This window comes from Monodelphis domestica, chromosome 8 (genome assembly GCF_027887165.1).
Source record: "Monodelphis domestica isolate mMonDom1 chromosome 8, mMonDom1.pri, whole genome shotgun sequence".
NCBI classification, from domain to species: Eukaryota; Metazoa; Chordata; class Mammalia; order Didelphimorphia; family Didelphidae; genus Monodelphis; species Monodelphis domestica.
The window spans coordinates 163,630,007-163,652,676 of record NC_077234.1 but is presented as its reverse complement, the minus strand read 5'-3'; the positions used below and the strand labels follow the sequence as shown (position 1 = coordinate 163,652,676).

The following is a 22,670-nucleotide window of genomic DNA, read 5'->3' as shown; positions in this document are numbered from 1 at the left end:
AGCCATTTGTTATTATAAAAAATTTAAAAAGTGTGGGAGAAAAGCTAAAGAAAGCATACTATGTTGAAAATTTTTGACATTTTATTCTGTCCCATACTTGGAAAAAGATATGGCAGTAGAAGATGGATATGATTCCTCATATTTCATGTTAAGGTTTGTGCTTCATCATTATCATCTTTCAGGATTTAGTTTCATTTATTTTGTTGCTGTTACTTTTTCCCAATATGTTTTTTATTACTGTTCTACTTGTAAATTCAAAATAAAAGCCCATAGAATTTTAGAGTTAAAAGGTACCCTAAGAGGTCACTTAATTACACACCTTCATCTGGTGATTGAGAAGCACTTATCTGTATGCCAGGAACCTATGCTAAGCCCTGGGGATAAAAAAGAGACAAAAGAATAATTCCTGCCCCTTAAAAGCCTACAATTTAATGTGGGAGAAAACATGAAAACAAATATACAAAGCAAACTATATACAGGGGGGAAAAAAGGAAATAATTAACAGAGAATTAATATAGAATTAAGAGGGTTTGGGGCAGACTTCCTCAGAAAGTGGGATTTTAATTGAGATTTTCAGGAAACCAGAGAAGTCAATAATCAGAATAGAGCAGGAAAGTATTCCAGGCATGGGGTATAGCCAGAGAAAATGCCTAGTCAAAGAAGTGGAGAGAATTGCCAAGGTCATAGAACTAATTAGTGGCAATGCTTCTTTTCTATTAAATGGATTACCCTCTGGGGAAGGACTTCAGCAATTCCACTGCCAGGATCCTGGCACTTCTGCAGGGAGTGTGATTGCAGCATAGCTTCAGGTCCTGAAGATGTAATCAAGGCCAGGCTATAAATTCTTTTCCTAGTTCTTAGATCACTTTGAATCAGCTTATAGAGGTCTTCTAGTTTCCCTTGAATCCAGCCATTTCATCATATAGTCCTGTAATCAATAGCCTTCAGCCATTTCAGTCATGTTCAACTCTTTGAAATTTTCCTCACAAAGGTAATGAAGTAGCTTGCCATTTCCTTCTCCAGCTTGTTTTACATATGAAGAAACTGAGATGTGACTTGTGACTTGCCCTGGGTCAAGAAGCTATTAAGTGCTTGAGGCTGGATTTGAACTCAGATCTTCCTGACCCTCGGCCTGGTGCTCTACCCACTATACAACCTAGCTGCATTAATTAATATATCATAATGTGTTTAAGCATTTCTAGCATTTTGCAAGTACAAAAAGACTACTATGAATGTTTTTTTGTTTGTTTGTTTTGTATATGTGAGTCCTTTTCCACTTTCCTTGATCTCTTTGGGACATAGGCCTAAAGGTGTGCTGTTTCTGAATCAAAGTATATGAGCAGTTGATTACTTCTGTTAATCCTAACAGCAATTCTATGAAGTATATAGTGTTATTATCCTCACTTTACAGAAGGTGAAACCATAGCTCAGAGAGGGATAGTGACACCAACTAAGAAGTGAACCTGGGGCTGAGACTCTTAGATGTAGAGCTGAAAGAAACTGTAGAGGTCATCAAGCCCAGCCTCCCTTTTTATAGATTAAGAAAATGTGATCCCTGTCCGGGGATGAAGGATCTTGCAAAGATCAAAAAGGCAATACCAGGCAGCACTGTAATTCTGAATACCTAGGTCTGTTGACACCAGACTGTGCCTTTCCCTTGACCCATGCCTCTTCTTTGGCAGGCACATAGCTCTTTCCATACTTCTGTATTGCCCCTGAAAGATGTGATTTGTGTAAAGAAATTTGTCATTTAAGAGTATAATTGTGCTTACATCAAGTCCTTTAATAGCTGTCTTTATATATGAACATTTGTTCTTTCCAGGAGAGAAGGGAGGAAGACTACAAGCTATATTGTAGGTTAGAGCACAGTAAGATGTTTCTGGATAATGTCATTTATGACAAGTGGGACAGAAGAACAGTAGAACCAGAAGATAGATTTCTAAAGGCAGCTAAATTGTCTTGATGGCTTAGAAACCCTAGCTTATAACTCCCAAGTTCCCAGCAGCCCATTGATCTCTAATTATAGAAAGAGTGTAAAGAAAATTTGTTAAGAGTCTTCAGTTGCTTTTTCTGCATGACAGATTTTTGGTGTAAAATGACCAAAATTGATATTTTGCAATTAAGGATCAAATTCAACTTTATTCCTTTTGTTGAGGCCACATAATGTAGTAAAAAGAATACCCAGAAACATTGAGTTCAAGTTCTGCTTAACATACATTGCTTAAGAAATGGCTTAGCTGAGCCACATAAAGTCTCAGTGCTTTAGGCAACTAGCTAAGTTTATAAGTTGTAAGAAAGGTACTATCCTACACTGGTAGAGTTTCCTCACCTTGGGAGTACCTTGTACCAATGAAATCACAGGTTTAGTTCTTATAAGGTTTTTTATAACTGCCTCTTTTTTCCCCCCATGAAAGTTTTCCCAAACTTCTTCCTTAATTTTGAAGCTTTTCGTTGTCTTTGCATGGTTAGTTCACCAAGACCAATGGTTCACACTCCTACCACCCCTTCTCCCCAAAGATCAATATTAGCTACTTTCTTTTTCTATTTATTTCTTCTAGTAGCAAAATAGATTATGTGTGGTTATCACATTTATAGAGATGACACTCAAACATTTTTACAAACCTTTTTATTTAAGTGTTTACTATGTGCCAAGCACCATGCTAAGAACTTTACAAATATCCCATTTGATTCCCATATCAACCCTGGAAGGTGGGAAACTGTATCAAGTGGAAGCGGAATGACTTACTGGGGTTATTCATCTCTAGTGTATGCCTAAATCCAGATTTGAACTCGGGCTGCCTTTGGTATCCAGACTCATTACTCAATATCCTGCATCACAAAACTGCCCCGTTCTGATCTCTTTATTTCCCAAATCCCCCAATCTGCCATTAGATGGTTCTCAAAGCAAATTTTTCATCTTTGTGAATTGCTTCTTAATTTTCCCTGACACAAATAAATCTTAACTTTTCTCATACTAAGAGACAAGTGTCATTTTCTCCCTTGCCCTTCATCCAGTCCTACCCTTGTTCTGAAGACCCTTGCTATTCTGGTTGCCCTCCTTGGGACTTCATGCAACTCATCATTTACCTTCTTAAAATTCTGTGTCCAGGATTAAGCCAGGGGGATCTGATGTGTTTGCTTAACTGAATTGTCTTTGTTGAGCTGATCAGTAGACAACTATTAGTACTTTCCAAGCTTTAGCACACTGTTCATATGTATTTTCTCAAGTTACTTCTCTGCACAGAATGAAAATGTTATTCATGTAATTCTACTCTTGGTCCCTAAAGATTGTGTTGTGTTGCAGGCAGATATCTGGTCTCTGGGCATAACAGCAATAGAGCTGGCTAAAGGCGAACCTCCTCATTCAGAGCTACACCCAATGAAGGTGTTATTCCTCATTCCAAAGAACAATCCACCAACGCTGGAAGGGAACTACAGCAAACCCCTCAAAGAGTTTGTGGAGGCCTGTCTAAACAAGGAACCAAGCTTTGTAAGTTTTACCAGTGGGTCACTCTTGGAGGATAGAGAATGAATTCGTGATGATAGAATTTGTTTTGATTTGTTTTTAAGTTACAGAGAAAATTTGGTATTGAAACACTTCCATTAGGTACTGATATCCAAATATTTTTAAATGACGGTTTGGAACTGGGAAGAAATCACAGCCAACCATGAAAATATTTTCATCTAAATGTAGGTGTAGTCATGTCAGGGTGTTACAGGTATTGGCATGCCAACCAAAAAACTGGTTTGAAGGTCAGCATAAAAAGAGTTTCGAAAACTTTTTCTTGGAATTTTTCCATCTTTTAAATTGAAATCAGGAAAAAAATCACTTGGAGGTGAATTTTCCATTGCTCAGGCTCTTAAGTTGTCCAAACAGATTAAATGTCCTTTAATGGAAGAATGGATCTGAATATGAAGTTTAAGGCTAAAATACTTCTATTCTTAAGAGTTTCTGAATATAAATATGATTTCAGTTCTATTCACAGTATAATTTAGAATATATTTCTTCATTTTTGTAAAAATGTACCCCCTTTTCTCATCTTAATTGTAAGCTCATCCTGTTCTTTGCAAATATTAGCCAAAACCTTGGTGGTCTTTCTGCTACTTCCAGAGAAATCTGTCATGTTATTGTTCCTGTGATTCAGAACTTGAACCCTTAGATTTTTTTAAATTATAGCCTAGATGAGGAAACTAAAAGAGAAGTTAAATGACTTGTTAAAGGTTAGATTTTTGGCAAATTCAAAAGCTGCAATTTGAACCCAGGTCCTTTGCCTCCAAATCCAGGGCTTTTTCCATCTTTTCTGTTGCTTATTACCTGAATAAGAAGAAGAGATTTAAAGGATACCTTCCTCCCCTTTTAAAGGGTTGGTCTCCTTTAATATTTAATAGAAGGCAAAATTTAAAGCCTATGAATGAGACCTATGTTAGTCAAGTAAGAAACATTGGCATTTTTTATCTCCTGGAAAGCATTGCTATTTAATAAGTTTTCAGACACATCCTCATCAACCAGTTTAATTACTGACAGGTTTAGAACACCTTCAGGCCTAATACTATTTTCTTTCCATTTCTATCTGCTACTATTACTAAAGACTTTGTCACATACTGATTTTTGTTTTCTACCCAATTTGTGTAACTGATTTGCACACGAAAATTGTGTTCATGTGTGTTTTGCCTTTCAAATGGCTAGGTATCCAGGTTCTCCTTTCCTGGAACCTGTTGATACTTTTTCTCTCTTGCATTTGGATTCCTCACTTGAGACTGGAAGATCATTTTAATTTAAAATAGAAAATACTACAAATAGTACTTTGAGTTTTACCACAAGGGAAAATTGTGAAGTTTTCACATTGTTTTAGTAATGTTTAAAGCAAGTGAAAAATAATAGCCAAGTAGTTTTTTATATAACTGTTTTCAGTTTCAGTTTGGCTTGAGATAGGAAAGAGAAAAACAACAACTTGAAAATAATTGTCCTTTAGAAGGGTGGATATGTTAGATTCTTCCCCCTTTTCTTTCCCTGCCCCCTTCCGCCTCTTTCCCTCCATTTACATGTAATTAGAGGTGGGAAAACCAAAGAACACTGATGATTACATAGTATTGGCTTAGTTTCTGCTCCAAATCCTAGGGTAAATTTCAAGAGGTGGAGTTTGGGGTTTAGCAACATAGGATCATAGGATTTAGAGCTGAAAGAGATTTTAGTGTTCACCTAGTCTGACTCCTTCATTTTATAGAAAGGGATACTGAGGTCTAAGAGAGGTTAAGTGACCTACCTAGATTAACGTCAGTAGTGAGTAATAGAGCTAGGTTCTCTGACTCCAAAAGTAGGAGTCATTTCCATAATACACATGCCATTTCCATTTTTAGTGTTTTCTGAGTTTTTAGCTTACTTGTAAAAGAAAGGTGATCTTCATTTTCTCATTGACTTCTATCTTAAGATGTAAAGTGTGGATTATATCACTGATATTAGAATGTGCTAACACCTTGCCAGAGACTAGAAGGAACTGTGAGCTCACAGAATTGATAAAGCAGAAAGTACAATTTCTCTATCTGTTCTTCTGGTAATGTACTCTAAATTGTTTAGTTCTAGACATGATCAATCTTATAAGATTGCTATTTTCTTTGTTGAGTTGCAGGGAATCAGCAATTATAGATACTAATTATTTTAACCATTCAGTATGTTAAAATGCATTAAATTAAGAACTGGGCAGGTAAATTTAATACAGCTGTTTACCTGCACAGTTCTACAATCATTAAGAGAGTAAAGCAGGATGGTAAGAAACTAGCAACATGTAAGTGAGAGCACTGGAAATGATGGGGAAAAGAGAAGATATTTGGCATTGTCAAGTATGTCTGCAAACACTATACTTTCTTTTTCACAAGACTGAGTATTATGACACTCTCATGAAGTATGTTATTTGTTTTAAGAGAGGAGTTTGATCTAACCCTAATTGTAGTTTCTTCATTTCTACCAACTGGTGATTTGGGATTTTACTTCATCCCTCCCTGTGATTGGTACCCCATTGTTCTCTCTTAAGGAGCAAAAGCAATTGGCAGACCTTGGTTTGTAGTACTTCTGGGCTATGATTGTTGCTATGTTAAAAACCTGAAACAATTCCTTCTTTAAAAAAACAAAAACAAAAAACCTCTTACCTGCCATCTTGGAATCAATACTGTGTTTTAGTTCCAGGGTGGAGGAGCAGTAATGGCTATTCAGTGGAGGTTAAATGACTTGTCCAGGGTCACACAGTTAAGAAGTTTCTGAGGCCAGCCCAAGATCTTCTGTCTCTAGACCTGGCTCTCAATCCACTGAGTTACCCTGCTGCACTCACATGAAGCAGTTCTTGACTTGAGTAGTTGTGAGGGAATGTACACACTCAGAATATCAGTGACATTTGGAGGCATAGGTTGGAAAGTGACTTAGTCAAATGGTCCTAGAATTACAAGGTTCAAAACATGACAGATTTCTGAATTTCTTAATAAAAGCTACTGGGAAATTAATGAGCATTTAAAAGAAAATGATGTTTATAGAGGGCTTTTGGGGAGGTTACTGTTTTATTTATATATACTGACAAATAATATATATATATAACATGACTAATATACATGTGATTTGTTATAAATACATAATAAAATATAAAACATGCTTGTCCAAGAGAAACACATTCTTACATTAGCTATGTCCAAAAATCTACCCCCACCCCTCATTCCTTCTTCTCCTTCTCCTTCTCCTTCTCCTTCTCCTTCTCCTTCTCCTTCTCCTTCTCCTTCTCCTTCTCCTTCTCCTTCTCCTTCTCCTTCTCCTTCTCCTTCTCCTTCTCCTTCTCCTTCTCCTTCTCCTTCTCCTTCTCCTTCTCCTTTTCTCCTTCTCCTTTTCTCCTTCTCCTTCTCCTTCTCCTTCTCCTTCTCCTTCTCCTTCTCCTTCTCCTTCTCCTTCTCCTTCTCCTTCTCCTTCTCCTTCTCCAAGAAGGCTGGTAATATTATATAGGTTGTACATGTATTATCATATAATAAATATTTCCTTTTTTGTCATGTGAAATAAGACAAATATTGCTTACACTAAAATATAGGTTGCTTTTAAATTTCTTTTAACACAGTAGTAGTTCATGTATTTTCCTACAGAGCAAACGTAGGCATAGAACATGAAGGAAACAATTGGCAGTTTTTTTTTGTTAGAATTCCCAGTCCAATATAGATTTCATTTGCACAGTGTAGGCCTGGGCCACACAGACAAATATGAATTTTTTTTGGAAGACATCGTGTTCCTCTAAATTGTGCCATCAAGGCTTTTTAAATAATAATATAAAAAAGAAGCAACGAGAGTAATTGGCATAAACCTTACCATTGAATTACAGTTCAATGCATTTCATATCTAAGTTTGATCTGAATATATATTGTATCTATACTAGCCCCTCTTTTTATTTCCTTTGTATCTTCAGCATAGTAACTGGCACTTAATAGGTTCATAAATTCTGATTGGTTTGGACAAGAACCACGACAAAGACAACATGTGTGCTCAACTAGAAAGTCTTGTGTTGTAATGGGGACTACATTGGAGGTTGTGAGAGGGAGGAATTCTGGAGGCACCTTCAGATAGGAGAAGGTAGGGAACATTGTCTTATTGACTTTTTTTTTTTTCAAGAGACCGACAGCAAAGGAGTTGTTGAAACACAAGTTTATATTAAGAAATGCAAAGAAAACATCTTACTTGACAGAACTGATTGACAGGTACAAGAGATGGAAGGCTGAACAGAGCCAAGATGACTCTAGTTCAGAAGACTCAGATGCGTGAGTATCTTCCATCTGCTAACTATTCACCATCCAATCCTTTAGACTGTGCTCATTCTTTTATTCCTTATCTCCATGCTGTCACTGCCTAGTGCTTCAGGGATGGGCAGGAAGCTTAGGAAAGGGATATAAGTTTAACCATGAAGTACATTTGATTCCCATGGTTTCTCCCAAAGAAATATTTTGATGTTTTTTATTTTTCTGTAGAACTTTTTTTCATACCCTCTTTCCCCTCCCCACACCATCTAAGGCTTTACCTGGCAAACAAATATGTATATTTTGATGTTTTTTGTGTTTCTATTTTTTACTTCATTCTCCAGAGGTGAGCATTCATGAGTTAATCTTCAAATATTAAATCTGTAGCTATATGTAATGCTCTCTTTGGTCCTACTAGTTTCACTCTTCACTACTCGCGTATGGTTCTTTACAGGTTTTTAAGAAATTAATCTGCTCATTGTTTCTTATAGTGCATTGATATTCCATCACAATCATATATCATAATTTATTAAGTCATTCCCCAACTGATGACTATCCTCTTGATTGCTAGATTCTTTGCCACCACAAAGACAGCTACTATAAATATTGTGAAACATATAGGTTCTTTTCCTTTTTCCCTGTTCTTTTGGAAAATAGACCCAGCTGTAATATAACTGGTCTAAGGTATCCACATTTTTATAGCTCTCAGGGTATAATTCCAAACTGCTCTCCATAATGGTTGAGATTGGGCGTCTCAAAAGGACAAAAATCACAATCTGTTGGGTAAAGGGGCTCTCCCACTGGACACTACCTGAAAGGTAGGCAGTATTTGGGGGATTCCCACAGTATGAGAGGGTGAAACTGCACTTATGAAAGGGCAAGCTGATCATTCCTCCTCTACACCACCTATGGCATCAGAATCAGAGCAAGGGCTGGGCAATCCCTAAATTTTTGGGAGCTGGCTGAAAGCACCACAGACTTACCCCGGCCTTGGCAGTGAGACTTTAGACTTGTGGCTGAAGAGTAAAGAATCTGGGGCAGTAGAGCATGGATCTGAGGTAGAAACAAAACTGGACATAGCTAGGCAGCAGGGGCTGGAAAGATAGCCACAAAGAACCTCACATTACCTGCCCTTACTAAGGCGTCTGACATGGGAGGGAAGATACCACCAAGGCAAAGCCCTTCGAGACAGAACCTAAGAAAGCAATCAACATGCAGGAGCCCCAATCTACTAGTGGCAAAAGAAATAAGCAGCAGCAAAAAAAAGCTCTTAACCCTGCATAATTTCTATGGATAAAAAGAGCAAAATAGAGAAACAACAGCAGAAAGTGACAAACAAGCAAATCCATTCAAACTCCCCTCCCTCCCAATGGAAATTGATGACAAACTCTTGAGGAACTCAAAAAAGGAGTTCAAGAACAGAGTAAGAAAGATAGAAGAAGGAGGCAGCTGGGTTGCTCAGTGGATTGAGAGTCAGGCCTAGAGATGGGAGCTCCTGGGTTCAAGTCTGGCCGCAGACACTTCCCAGCTGTGTGAGCCTGGTCACTTGACCCCCATTGCCTAGCCCAGACCACTCTTCTGCCTTGGAGCCAATATTGACTCTAAGATGGAAGGTAAGGGTTTAACAAAAAAAAAAAAAGAAAGATAGACGAAAACTGGGGAAAAGAAATGAAAGTAATACATAATGATTGGGATCCTTTCACAGTTTTACCAACAGTATATTAGTGTCCCACTTTTCCACATCCACTAATCTGAACATTTATCATTTTTCTCTCTTTGTCATTTTAGTCAGTTGTGAGATGAGACTACAGAATTGTTTTGTTTATGCGTCCCTAATCAGTAGATTTAGAGCATTTTTTCATATACCCATATATGGCTTTGATTTCTTCAACTGATAACTATTCATATCTTTTGCCCATTTATCAATTGGGGAGAGTGGCTCTTATTGATATCTATCTGAGGGGTTGTCTATAAAATCCACCCCTCAATTTTCTGCTTTTCTTTTTTTCTGTCAATATTTGTTTTATTTGTACAAAAACCTTCCAATTTAACATTTAAAAGTATCCATTTTATATTTCATAATGCTCTCCATCTCTTGTTTACTCATAAATTCTTATCCATAAATCTGGCAGGTAATATGTTTCTTGTTTTTCTCATTTGTTTTTGATATATCTCCTTTTATGTCTAGATCATGTATCTGTTTTGATCTTAGTGTGTTTTGCTGTTTCAAGCCACTATATAATAGAAATTTAAAAATGAATTAATCTGATACATCATTGGGATGTAAAAATCAGGGGTATGTGCAAATTGAATGTGAGAATGGGGGTGGGGAAAGAAATTGATGTGTGTAATACAAATATAAATCTCTCTTGAGAGAAAGAGAGAAGGCAGTAGGCAGTAATAAAAACTGATAAAGCCATATGTGTAGTCTTTAGGTGATAAGCATCAGAACTATAAAGAATTTATGTGCATGTATCAAGACAATTGATTGATGCCCTTAAAAACTAAGAAATGAAACTTCTACCTGAGGTATATTTATTTTCTGTATAAAAAGGACATTGTGATTACCTGACGCCCAAGTCCCCATATATTTTAGCAAATGACTACATATTTTTCTTACCATAGGGTCACTTATTAAGATTTGACAATTTCTTTGAGTAAAGTCCTAATGTGGCTGCTGCCAAATAGGTCTCTTTTTCTATTGGCATTCAGTAATGAAAATACTTTGTCATGGTGGGTGTTCCACTCATTTAGATTCCTTTTCTCACAGTTATTTCATTTTGGCAGATTATATGAGTAAATGTAAGTTAGTGGGCAGGTTTATTTGGCTTTGTACACCAAGTGTTTCTTTATATTGTAGTAAAAATTGTTTTAAGTGATCAAACTGGGAAGCATTTCTTTGCCTATGTTGGTCACAGTGTTAATCAGCCTTCCACAGCTCTTATAATCAGAGGATCACAGAGCAGAAAATGTCACTTCCAATTACTTTATGAATTTTGGCAGTAAATGTACCAAATTGAAATGATGCCTTTGTTAAGATTCTTTCTTAGAACATGTTAATATCCTGTTAACCCCTCAATGCCATGAATAGAAGTCTCCAAAATTAAAATTGCTAATCGATAACAGATTCTCTTTTCTGAGAATACTGGAGTAATGAATCTACTTTTAAATACTGTTAAAATTTTTATTCATAACTGCTACTTTAAACTTCCATGCCTTCTTAGCTAATGAAGTTAAAAAGGAAACCAGAAGTAACCTCTAGCTTTCATAGAATTAGCCAGATAAATAGACTTTTAACCTATTTGTAGGCAAAATGCTGAAAGGAAAAGAAACCTCTTTTTTTATTTGTGAACTTAAACTTGGAAGATTATGGCAGCCGTCCTTCATTCCTGAATAGTGAAATAAGGACTAACTTATTTTCTAAGCAGTAGCTTCTTTTTCTGTGTACATGAGGAAGTGCAGTGTTTTCATTTTGGCTTATAAAATCACAATTGGAAGGAGCTACCTCACTGATTGTCAAAATCTCCCTTCAGGACTCAGTTCTATGCAATACCATAGTGAGTAAGTATACTGTCAATTGCCAAATTCAAACAGACCCACTCAAAGTTTTGATGAGTCTGACTTCATTTTTCTTTAAACCCTTTTCTTCCATCTCTGTATTGGTTCCAAGGCAGAAAAGTGGTAAGGACTAGGCAGTGGGGGGGGTCATGTGACTTGCCCAGCATCATAGTTGGGAAGTGTCTTAGCCCAGATTTGAACCTTAGACCTCCTGTCTCTAGGCCTGGCTCTCAATCCCCTGAGCTACCCAGCTGCCCTCAAGTCTGACTTCAAAAGACCACCTGAGATATAAATCTGGTCCTTTATATCTTGAATTCCCATCCAGTCCTTGATTAGTGTTTCTTATGTTTTTTCTCTTCAAGCCCATTTTATTGAAATGAAGAATTTCAGTCTTATTATACTTAATAATGAAAGGTTTTGAATTTTTCTCTTAAGAGAAACAGATGGTCAGGCATCAGGCGGCAGTGACTCAGGAGACTGGATCTTTACAATCAGAGAAAAAGATCCCAAGAACCTGGAGAATGGAGCAGTTCAGCCACAAGAACTGGAAAGAAATAAGGTAGAACCCAATTGCTTAAAAAAGAAATAGAACTATTTAAAATAAGTGTTTAAATATAAATAAAATACAAGTATTTAAATATAACTAGAACCTGATTGTTTAAATATAGTTGTTAATGATCTTTTATGGAGTAACATTTCAGTTCTGGACACTGTACCAAGTACCTTGTGTAATCCCATTGATAGAATTTTGCTGATAAAATTTTTAAAATTTAAGGAACAGACTGTGGGGGATTTAAAGATTGACTCAAGGAAATTGCTTTATTAGTTCAGTAATGACTAAATGTTGATTGGATCCTAAAAAATCATACTTAAGCTTAGACCTGGAAAAGGACCAAAGAGGTATTTTATATCATCTGAGGCCCAGAGAATATTGCTTCATTGTCTTGTTAGTAGGAGATACAGCAAAGATTCAAACCAAAGCCCGTTTTCCATGTTACAAATCAAGGTTATATGCAAAGAATTTATTTCGCCTTTGAATTCATAGACTCCTAGATTTGGAAGGAAAAAGAGGTCATCTCTTCCAGCTCTTATTCATTAAACTACAAATTAGTTCTTCAGGCTCCCTAATACCTATTGATTCATAAACATGTCTAATTAAGGAGAGTACTCTCTGTCTTGGTTGTTCCTTCCATCTTTTGGGCAGCTAATGATTAGGAAGTTTTTCCTTATATGAGTGGGTGGGGGGAAGTCTGTGCCTCTATAATTTCTAACTACTAGTGCTATTTATGCCCTTTAGGGCCAAACAGATCAAATCTTAATTTTTTTTTTCTGAAGAGAGACCTTTAGATATTTTAAGACAACCTTCTTTTCCCCATAAGTCTCATATCTGATTACTTCCATTGATCCTTATTTAACACATTGTCTCTCCCCTCTTTTTTATTGTTACTATAGCCAGTTCTTGGTCATCCAATAATTCCTGCCTCCTCCAAATACACAGCTTTCTTTGATCTCTAGCAGCTTATGATGGAAACCACTGAGAAAATGGGACTACTAGATATATGACATTTGGCTTTATAGCAATCTTCACATGGACCATCTCTTTTCTAAACAACAGGAGAGACTTGCATGAGACCCTTAGTCTTGGATTTTGTTGAGATTGTGATTTTCTTCACTCTTATGAGTAGGGTTAGGGATGCATATCTAGACCTGCCATTTTTATTAGTCCAGAGATTTTTCAATGAGGAAACAAGAGCCACTAATGCAGATCACTAACTCTTCTGCAACATGCAATTTTAGAGTTTAAATGTCATCCCCTGAATCACATAGGTCACAGATAGGACTTGAATCCATTTTCGACTCTGAGACCAGTTCTATCCAGTATGTGATAGATGTTTTCCCTCTAGTATATCTTATGAAATCTTGAATAAAAGCAAATTTAGACTGACTTGGGGAATACCATGCATAATACATGGGTTGGATTATATGGAACAATTTTAAAGAAGTATAACTTTCTTTCAGTACGTATCCAAACTAATGGGTACCTACTAGTGGTCTTACAAGTTCTACTTTAATAAAGAGTTAAAGCATTTATTATTAGCCAAGTAATTATTTGTGTGTGCAAGTAGGCCTTGCTGTAGTGTGGAAAGGCAGTTTCTCTTTTAAAGGTTCCCCTCCCCCATCTTGATTACAATGTTAATTCAATTTATCTTGAAAAAAACCTTTCTTTTAAAGATAAAATTCATTGAAGCTTCTTTTTGAAATGAATATGAACCAGGAATTATTACAAATCAAAATGACAATAAGATTTTGCTATATTGCTATTTTGCTATTCCCCTATAGTTTTTTTTTTCCCTAAAACCCTTAACTTCTATCTTGGAGTCAATACAGTGTATTGGCTCCAAGGCAGAAGAGTGGTAAGGGCTAGGCAATGGGGGTTCAGTGATTTGCCCAGGGTCACACAACTGGGAAGTATCTGAGGCCAGATTTGAACCTAGGACCTCCCATCTCTAGGCCTGGCTCTCAATCCACTGAGCTACCCAGCTGCCCCCTGTTTTTGTTTTTTTAAGATCAACTATTACCACTTTTTAACCTAGTGACAGAATTTTTCTTTGCAGTGTGCAAGCTTATTTGCCTTCCTCTGTATATTTAATTTTGTTATAGCTTTCTGGTCTAGTGAAAGATAATCAAATTTACCTTTGTTTAAATCCATTGATGTTGAACACGAAAGGATGTTTTTCCTCTACCATTGAATTCAAATGCTACAGTAAGAAGTATAAGTTTCATTTTTAGTAGAAATAGAGATGTTTGAGTGTAAGATTGGAAAGTAATAAATTATGTTAAATGAAGCATGAATTGTCATGTTATATTAATTTTATTGATGATTTTTCTTAAAGGTGAAAGATATCCCAAAGAGGCCTTTGTCTCAGTGTTTATCTACAGTTATTTCTCCCCTATTTGCAGAGGTAAGATTGCTTACATTGTCAAAGTTTTATTTTATTTTTATTTTTTTCTTATTAGGGATGGGTCTAATGTCAAAAGAAGGTATATGAGAGAAATATATGCTTTCAAACAGGTTCAGAAATTCTGCATGTTTCTGATGTGAAGCTACACTTAATGATAAGCTACACCTAAAAATAGTGTCATTATTCCAAGAAAATCATCTATCCCCACACCTGTCTTTACATTTCTCTTCCCCCTTTCCTTAGTCATTTGGGCCATGGTCACTTTTTAACCCCTCTGCAGAGTGAGGGTGAGTCATACCAGTCTCCTGTAGCATTAGTTTCTGGACAGGGTTGAGTAGTGACTACTAATTATCAAAAGTATGTGAACCTAGGCAGTATGGGTCTTAATTACAATTTTAATTGTAGCTCTTTTACCCCCTGGAGTGTAATTTTATTTCAGTTCATTTTGCTTTTGATTTTGGGCCTCCTCTTATTTACATGGCTTTTTCAATAGTAGATTTGATCATCAGAGGAACAGTAGGACCCAGTGAATACTTTTTTTAGGATCTTTGATCTCTTTCATTTATCTGACAGCTGTTTGCCAGATTTATTTTTTTTATTTTTTGTTTATTTTTTTTCCAGCCAGTTAGACCATTCCCATTAAAAATTAGACAGCACATGTTTTAGAAGTGACAGTAGCATATTAGGAGTCCAGTGGCCTACTTTTTTCTCTTTTCTCTCCTCTGGTTTTCTCTCTGATGGCATTTTCCTATTTCTCATTGGGACTATTGGCTGCCTCGCCTCGGGTGATGTCTGTATCAATATAGTTGGTGATCTTTCCAAGAAAGAGCCCTAAAAGTATCCCTTTAAGGGCCCTGTCATCTCTTTAGGCATTATTTAGAAAGCAAAAAATATTCCTTACCTAGGCTAAGCAATGCTAGAACTAGTACTATAGACTAGCGTTCTGTTTTTAAAGCCCATGCAGAATTATTATCTAATTTCTGCAACTTTTGAAGTAGTGGGGACAGGTAAGAAACATCATGTAAGACTCACTTATGGTCTACTTTCTTCATAGGAAGTGTTTAATTCTGCTCATTCTTCCTCTAGACCTTTGAGGAGCTGTAGAACACACTCTGCACTCCTGCTTTACTCAGTGTATCTCATAAGAGGCTTATCTAATAACCCTGGCTTCTTACCTCTAACAAAACTAGAGCATATGGTAGGATATAGGCTTATGGTTAGGCCAGGGTATAACTCCTATGTGGAGTTATAGGAGCAAATGAGTTAGGGAGTTTGAGTTAGGGAAGATCTTAGATGCCATTAAATCCAATTCCCCTCTTTTTATAGGAGGAAATTGAGGTTTACAAGTTGACTTGCCTAGGATCATTCAACTAGTAAGTGTCTAGGCTGAATTGAACTTGGCTTTTCCTGACTCCAAATCCAGTGACCTATTCACTATATCATGGAAAGGTTCTGTCTGCTTTTCACTAAGTGGTTTAGAGTGGCCTTTTTGAAAATGTTTGGTGGATTTGCTTTATGCATGCATCAACACTCCATTGTGTAAATGGCAGTATTGGCAGATAATTTAGTGATAACCACATACCCAGTTTGTTGATTTTAAAACAAGCTCTCCCTTTGGGATACTTCATGCTTAAACATAAAGACTTTTATGCTTCCCAGACAGTACCTATATAATTTGTTTCATTACCATTCTGGTGTGTTTATATGACATCATTTTGATTCTTACTATTGTCTGATAGAGCAGTCTTTATGTTTTCCTGGATGTTTATTCAATTGTCTAAAATCTTACCAGTAACATTTTTATAAGATCAAGACCCATACTAGATAGAATGCTGCAGAATTTGCAAAGTTGTCATTTTAGGGAGTTTTGGTGGGCACGTGGATAAACTATTCAGAAATATTTCCTCAGTCAGTACCAGGAGGAAGCTGGTACATTCTCCTTACTTTTCAGTCAGTCAGCCAGCATTTATTAAGTGCCAATTATATGCCAGGCTCTTTACTAAAAGCTGGCAGTACGTGGAAATGCAAAAGATAGCTCTTGCCCCCAAGGAACTCACAATCCAATTCTGACTAGTAAAATTTGAATTATTATAATTTCATCCTCTGATTTCCTAGGCATCATTTCATGTCCCACCTTTAAACTAATTTTATTATTTTTTTCATGAACTTAAACCAAAGCAACATTTTAAAAAGAAGGAAACGTCAAATCTTCTCCACTAACAGCATAATGAATCATACCCTGAATTTGGGAAGTACTTCTTTCAAGAAGTGCTAAGTGCTCTGTGTATTAATCTCACACTGTAAAATATTTCATTGGCTAAGATTATCATTAAATGTTAGAAAAATAGTACAAAGAGCTTTTACTTTGGAATCTAGATTCTGATTCCACTTTTGATGATTCCTACCTGTATGACCTTGGTTGAGCAAGTCATTTAACATCCTGGGGACTCATTTTTCTCAGCTCTACAATGAGGGGTTTGAATTAGGTGGTGTTTGAGATCCCTGACAGACTCAGATCTCTATAAGGTCTTTGATTTACTTAATCACTTTACAGAGTTCCTACTTGCCCTGCTTCTTACATTTCTACTACATCTCATCAATTGGAATCCGAATGTAGTTCTAATTGGGCCAGGAATGGGGTCATGGAAAAATGGGAACAATAGGGGATTGCAAATTACTCTTTTAAGGATTCTTAATTACAATTGCATATTCAGCTCTCTTGAGAAATTCAAACTCCTCTCATTGACAATCTCAAGGTTAGATGTGTTGCAACACAGGTAGAGAAGGAATAGATGTTAAAAAGTTGAGATGTTCAGCTTTCCCAATTGTTAAGTCTTGTATGGCATCCTATCTTTCAGATTCCATTGCCATTTAATAAAAATTCAAGCAAATAATCGATTCTAAAATCATAAGAGCTAAAGAGGCTTTCACGACTTGGGACATTGAGATTTTCCAAATCATCTCGAAGTACCAGAGCTGACCATATTACCAAACATTTCTTATAGCATGTAATAATAGAACCTGTTCCAAGGAATTCTGTCTGACCCCTCATGCCCACTGTAGTCTTTAGCCTGCATCTGTTCAGGAAGTCTTTCATGAGGGCCTCCCAGAGCAATCATTTAATCCACTCTAACAGCTACTCCAGGGGACTTACAACTCCACAGCAGTTGTCTTGCCCTCCTCTGGGAACACCCTTCTCACTACACAATGCTTCCTGATCCCCTAGGACAGCTCTATCCCAGGCAGAAACCTTGTGGATGATAACCCACCTGGACAAATTCCCACCCTGCCATTCCCTTTCCATCCCAGTGATTCTTAGCTCCCAATTGTCATTGTTCAATCTTTGCTCTCTTTTTTCCTAATAACCACCTTGTATTCTTTTTTTCCCTTTGACCCTACCCCACCAGTGATCCCACTCTAATGCTATTCCACTGTGCTTCCTGGAATGCCTATTCCATGAGTAACAAACTAATTTTATCTTAAACTTTTCGTTTATCATCCCTCTAGTCTTATTTGTACTCATTGAGATCTAGCTTCCTCTTAATGCCATAGCTTCCCTGACCACCCTTTCCACCACTGGTCACTTGTTTCACATACAACTCCAAATCATTGGTTGTTATGGGGTACTTGAAATACTCCTTGCTCCTTATTATCACTTCCAGGCTCTCCCTCTGTCATCATTATTCAGTATACTTTCTTTCTTTGACATTCATTCAGTTCCCGTCCAGGTTTTCATCTTCTCACCTCTAAGATGCCACCTTTTTTTCTTAATGATTTCAGTGCCTGGCTCACATTTTTTCTTGAACTCCTGCCTTCATACTAGAGAACATTAACAGCCTTTATTTTTTCAAGTCTCAATTTGTCTAAGAATTCATCTCTTTTATATTTAGTGAAAGGTAGAATCTGGATTTTGGTTGGGCATTGTCTTTAACATATTCCCACTAAGTAGAGACCTCTGAGTTCCTCAGCTTATTCATTTCTTTAGAAAAAATTCTGATATTATGTTTTATTGTATTTTTAATCATTTTTAAGCAGTCTTAAATGACATTTTAATCTAGTTGTAGTGGTATTCAAGAGTGTTTTACACCACATATGGTCAGCTGGCTGTGTATTTGACTCCTCTGATTTATACCATAAATCACCCAATGTGAGGAGTTCTGCAGACCATTCCTAACTCTTCATTTTCCTCGATAATGTCATGTTTATATTTTGTAGTATTTTAAAATTTATTTTTGACATTCTTTTATTTGTAAATGTTGAGTTCTAAATCTTTTCTCTCCCCCCTCACTGAGTAGGCAAGCAGTATATCAATTGTGTATAATAAACCATGCAAAAACATATTTCATTAATAGCCATATTGCAAAGGGGAAATAAAGCAAGAAAAATTAAGTGAGATAATTATATTTCAGTTTACACTTGAGAGTTGATCAGTTCTCCCTCTGGAAGCATATAGCATTCTTTCATCTTGTGACCATTACTTTCTTCATCATTTTCCCCTCAGTATATTAGAACTCTCATAATCATATGCCACAACTTATTCAATCATTTCCCAATTGATGAATTGCCCCCACAAAAAGCTGCGATTAATATTTTCGTATATATGGGTCCCTTGCCTTTTCTTTGATCTCATTGGGATATACACCCAGTAGTGGTATTGCAGAGTCAAAGGTTTGCATAATTTTATAGCCTTTTTTTGAGTCTAGTTCTGAATTGTTTCCCAGAATGATTAGTTGGACTAGTTTATAACTCCATTAATGTCCCAATCTTCCTCTGCTCTGACCATTTGTCATTTTTCCCTTTTTGTCATGTTAGCTTATTTCATAGGTTTGCAGTAGTATCTCAGAGTTGTTTGAATTTGAATTTCTCTAATTTTTTAGTGATTTAGAGTACTTTCCTTATATTTCACTGAAAAGAATTGATACCATTCACTATAGCTCTCTTTTCTCCCCCTCATTTTACATTACTCAGATGCTTTCTGCCATTTTCTCCTCCTTCAGCACTGTCTTATGATAAGAGATAGCACTTCTGCTTGCCAAGGCTTTCCAACTTCTCTGCCTGCATAAATGATTCCATCAGTCTTCTCTGATACATTGTGTCTTTTATGATCCCCACTCCCACTGATTTTCAATGTCTCCTTATATTAACTGCATAACTACAAACATGTTATATCTCTTTTATCCTCAAAATACTCTGGATCCATTTGACCCTGTTTGGTATCATCTGTTATCTGTCTTGCCTTCTAAAATTAAATTTAAACCAAATGTAATTTTCACTGAGTCTGGCTTCCACCTTCATCATTCACATTGTAATATTTATAGGGAAAATGGGTGGAATTGATGAACAGGGATTACCGAAGGTTTTATAAAGGGGAATGGAGGAGTTGAAGGGAGAGATGGGATATGGCTGCCTGTGAGGTAATAGGAGAGAGATGCCCTCTGCCGAGAGGGTATTTTTGAAAAATGCAGTTCCTGAGAAATGGGCCACTTGTCATAGCCTGAGTGGACATCTTCTCTATAGATTGATGTTGCAGATACCTCAGAGTAGGTAAGCACAGACCCTCCTGAGGGACAAGCCCCCTCACTCACCCTTCACCTAGCAAGGGGTACAATAAGGACCGTTTATAGTTGAATGACTGTCCTGAAGTTCAGCTCCCTCTATGTCCCCTGAAATGTTAGTCCTCTTATCTGACTGCAATATTCAAATAAAGATAAATTTTAATAACAAGTTTGGATTGGGGAGGTATCAGGGAAGAGGGAAGAGGGATGTCCCTAGATGAGGTTTGAGTCTCTCTCAGCTTTAGAGCTGAGGCCAGGTCTCACAGGCTAGTGGAGGGTCTGTTATTCCTGTCTATGCTAATCTGTGCTAGTTTTCTTAAGTTCAAAGTCTCAGCAGTAGACAGCAAAATGAATAGTTCTGACCTTCAGAGCTGGTTGGATCTGTCTCTTTGGGCTTGTAAAGATTAAAATTTGGGGGAAGCTGAGGCAGATAGAAATTAGTTTCTTATGAGGTTTATTAAAGGTTAAGGATTAAAGAAAATACAGAATAAGAAAGCACATGCCTAGGCCAGAGAGGCCTAGACAAGATAACCCCATATCATGAAAGACGCATCTGTTCCAAAACAGAAGTCGAAAAGAGGCCGAGCCTATTCACAACCAGGTTTAAATACCCCATCTCGCTCTCGGCCCAGGTGAGAATTCAGTGAGGTTAGAGGGCATTCTGGGGAAGTGGAGCAAGGATTTCTGGGGATTGAAGTCCTGGATTCGAGTCTATTTTTACAGGCTGACACCCCTAAAGACCAGCCTTACAGTTCAAACTGCTTCTCTTAAGTCCTTTTGTTTATAAACAGGATCACAGGAATCCAGGGTGAGTACACAGTTAGGAAAGTCAGTAATAGAGGCACTTCTATCCAGAGACAGGGAGGGAGCTCCTTCCACTTCCACTCCAGGTCCAGGAAGGAAGTGCTCCTCATCAAGACCAACTGCCACTCCTAGTTGCCCCTTCCCCCACCAACTGTCAGTCTTGTCAATTTCTTCTCTCTAACATTCCAACTGCTGTTGGTTCCAGCTTAGTGGCAGAAAGTCCAGAACTTGCTTTAGTTTTTCTTTCCACAAAATAAAACTGCTGTCTCCAAAATTACCAATGATCTTTTAAACAAATCTAAAGACTTTTCCTCAATTTTTGACATTTCTGCAAGTTTTGATGCTGTCCCTCTTCTCGTTAGTCTCTTCTTTGGGTTTTCATGACCTCTCTCTCTCTCTCTCTCTCTCTCTCTCTCTCTCTCTCTCTCTCTCTCTCTCTCTCTCTCTCTCTCTCTCTCTCTCTCTCTCTCTCTCTCTCTCTCTCCTCTCTCTCCTCTCTCTCCTCTCTCTCTCTCTCTCTCTCTCTCTCTCTCTCTCTCTCTCTCTCTCTCTCTCTCTCGTTTCTCCTAGTTCTACATGTATGATAATACTTCCTCAGTCTCCCTTGCAGTATCTTTATCCAAGTCATGCTTACTAAACATAAGTGTCCTCCCAGTCTCTGTCCTGGGCCCTCTTCTCTTCTGCCTCTACATTATTTTAGTTGATGATCTCAAAACTTCCCCCAAATTCAACTCTTATCTTTAGGCAGATGAGCCTTAAACTTATTTGTCTAGCCCTAACTTCTCTTTTAGACTTCTAATGTTTCATCCCCAACTTCTTGTTGGATATCTCATTTTAACTGTTTGTACATATCTTAAACTCGATGTGTCAGGGGCAGCTGGGTAGCTCAGTGGATTGAGAATCAGGCCTAGAGACAGGAGGTCCTGGGTTCAAATCTGGCCTAAGACACTTCCTAGCTATGTGACCCTGGGCAAATTGCTTAACCCCCATTGCCAAGCCCTTACCACTCTTCTGCCTTGGAATCAAATTGATTCCAAGACAGAAGGTATGGGTTTAAAAAACAAATAAATAAACAAACTCAGCATGTCCGTTATTTCTCCCAACCCTCCCCATTCCAAACTTTCCTCTTTCTGTTTCTCCCAGGTTTAAAAGTTAGGTGTCACTTTCAACTCTCATTCTTTCCTCTCACATTCAGCAGTCATCAAACCCTATTATTTTTATTTTGGAAGCATCTCTCATATACAACCTATTCTCTGCTAACACTGCTGCCATCCTGGTGAAACACCTAAACACAGACAAGCAAAATACCTTTATGCATAGGTTATGTCCAAAAAATAGATGTCTCAGTTGGATCCTGCTAAGATTCTTGACTCTCTGAGATGTTGAAGTATGCATAGCTTCACTGGAATCCTTCTTGGTCATGATGTTAATCAAAGTTCCCAAGTCTTCCAAAGTTTTCTTTATAATGTTGTTACTGTAGAAATTGTTTTGGTTCTGCTCACTTCCCTCAGGTTCATTTTTGCAGCGCTTCCCAAGTTCCTGTGAAACAATCCTTTCTTATTTTTCAAGTCACAATAGAATCCCATTTCATTCATGTACCATCATTTGTTCGGCCATTCCCCAGTTGACAAGCTTTCTCTTATCTCCAATTTTTTGCCACCAAATGAGGAATTGATATTTTTGTATATTGGGCTTGTTTGTCTCCTTTGATCTCTTTGGGTATGGGCTTTGTTGGGTCAGAAAGCATGCCCAGTATAGGGCTTTAGGGACTTAGTTCTAAGTAACAGTTCTTTTCTTTAGAAGACATCTAAGTGGAAGTGGACTATAGTATAATGAAATTCCTTTGAGAAGTTGTGCAATTATACCTTTTAAACCGAGCATTTCTTCTTTCAAGCATATAACCCAAGGAAGTCAAAGATAGAATTAAATTTCCAAAAACTCTAGATATCTTCATAGTAGTCCTTTATGTGGGATCAAAGGACTAGAAACAAGGTAGTGCCAGTTGATTGAAAAATGGCTAAACAAATGGTGGTAC

General features: G+C 37.2%; 1 protein-coding gene across 1 annotated transcript in view; it reads left to right on the top strand.

Moving 5' to 3' along the window:
* STK24 (serine/threonine kinase 24) overlaps positions 1-22,670 on the top strand; it is a 151,659-nt gene that overhangs the window by 119,945 nt on the left and 9,044 nt on the right. The window contains exons 6-9 of the mRNA XM_056807367.1: positions 3,305-3,490; positions 7,634-7,779; positions 11,749-11,872; positions 14,208-14,276. Of these exons, the coding sequence (XP_056663345.1) occupies positions 3,305-3,490; positions 7,634-7,779; positions 11,749-11,872; positions 14,208-14,276 (525 nt within the window). The remainder of the gene's footprint in view (positions 1-3,304; positions 3,491-7,633; positions 7,780-11,748; positions 11,873-14,207; positions 14,277-22,670) is intronic.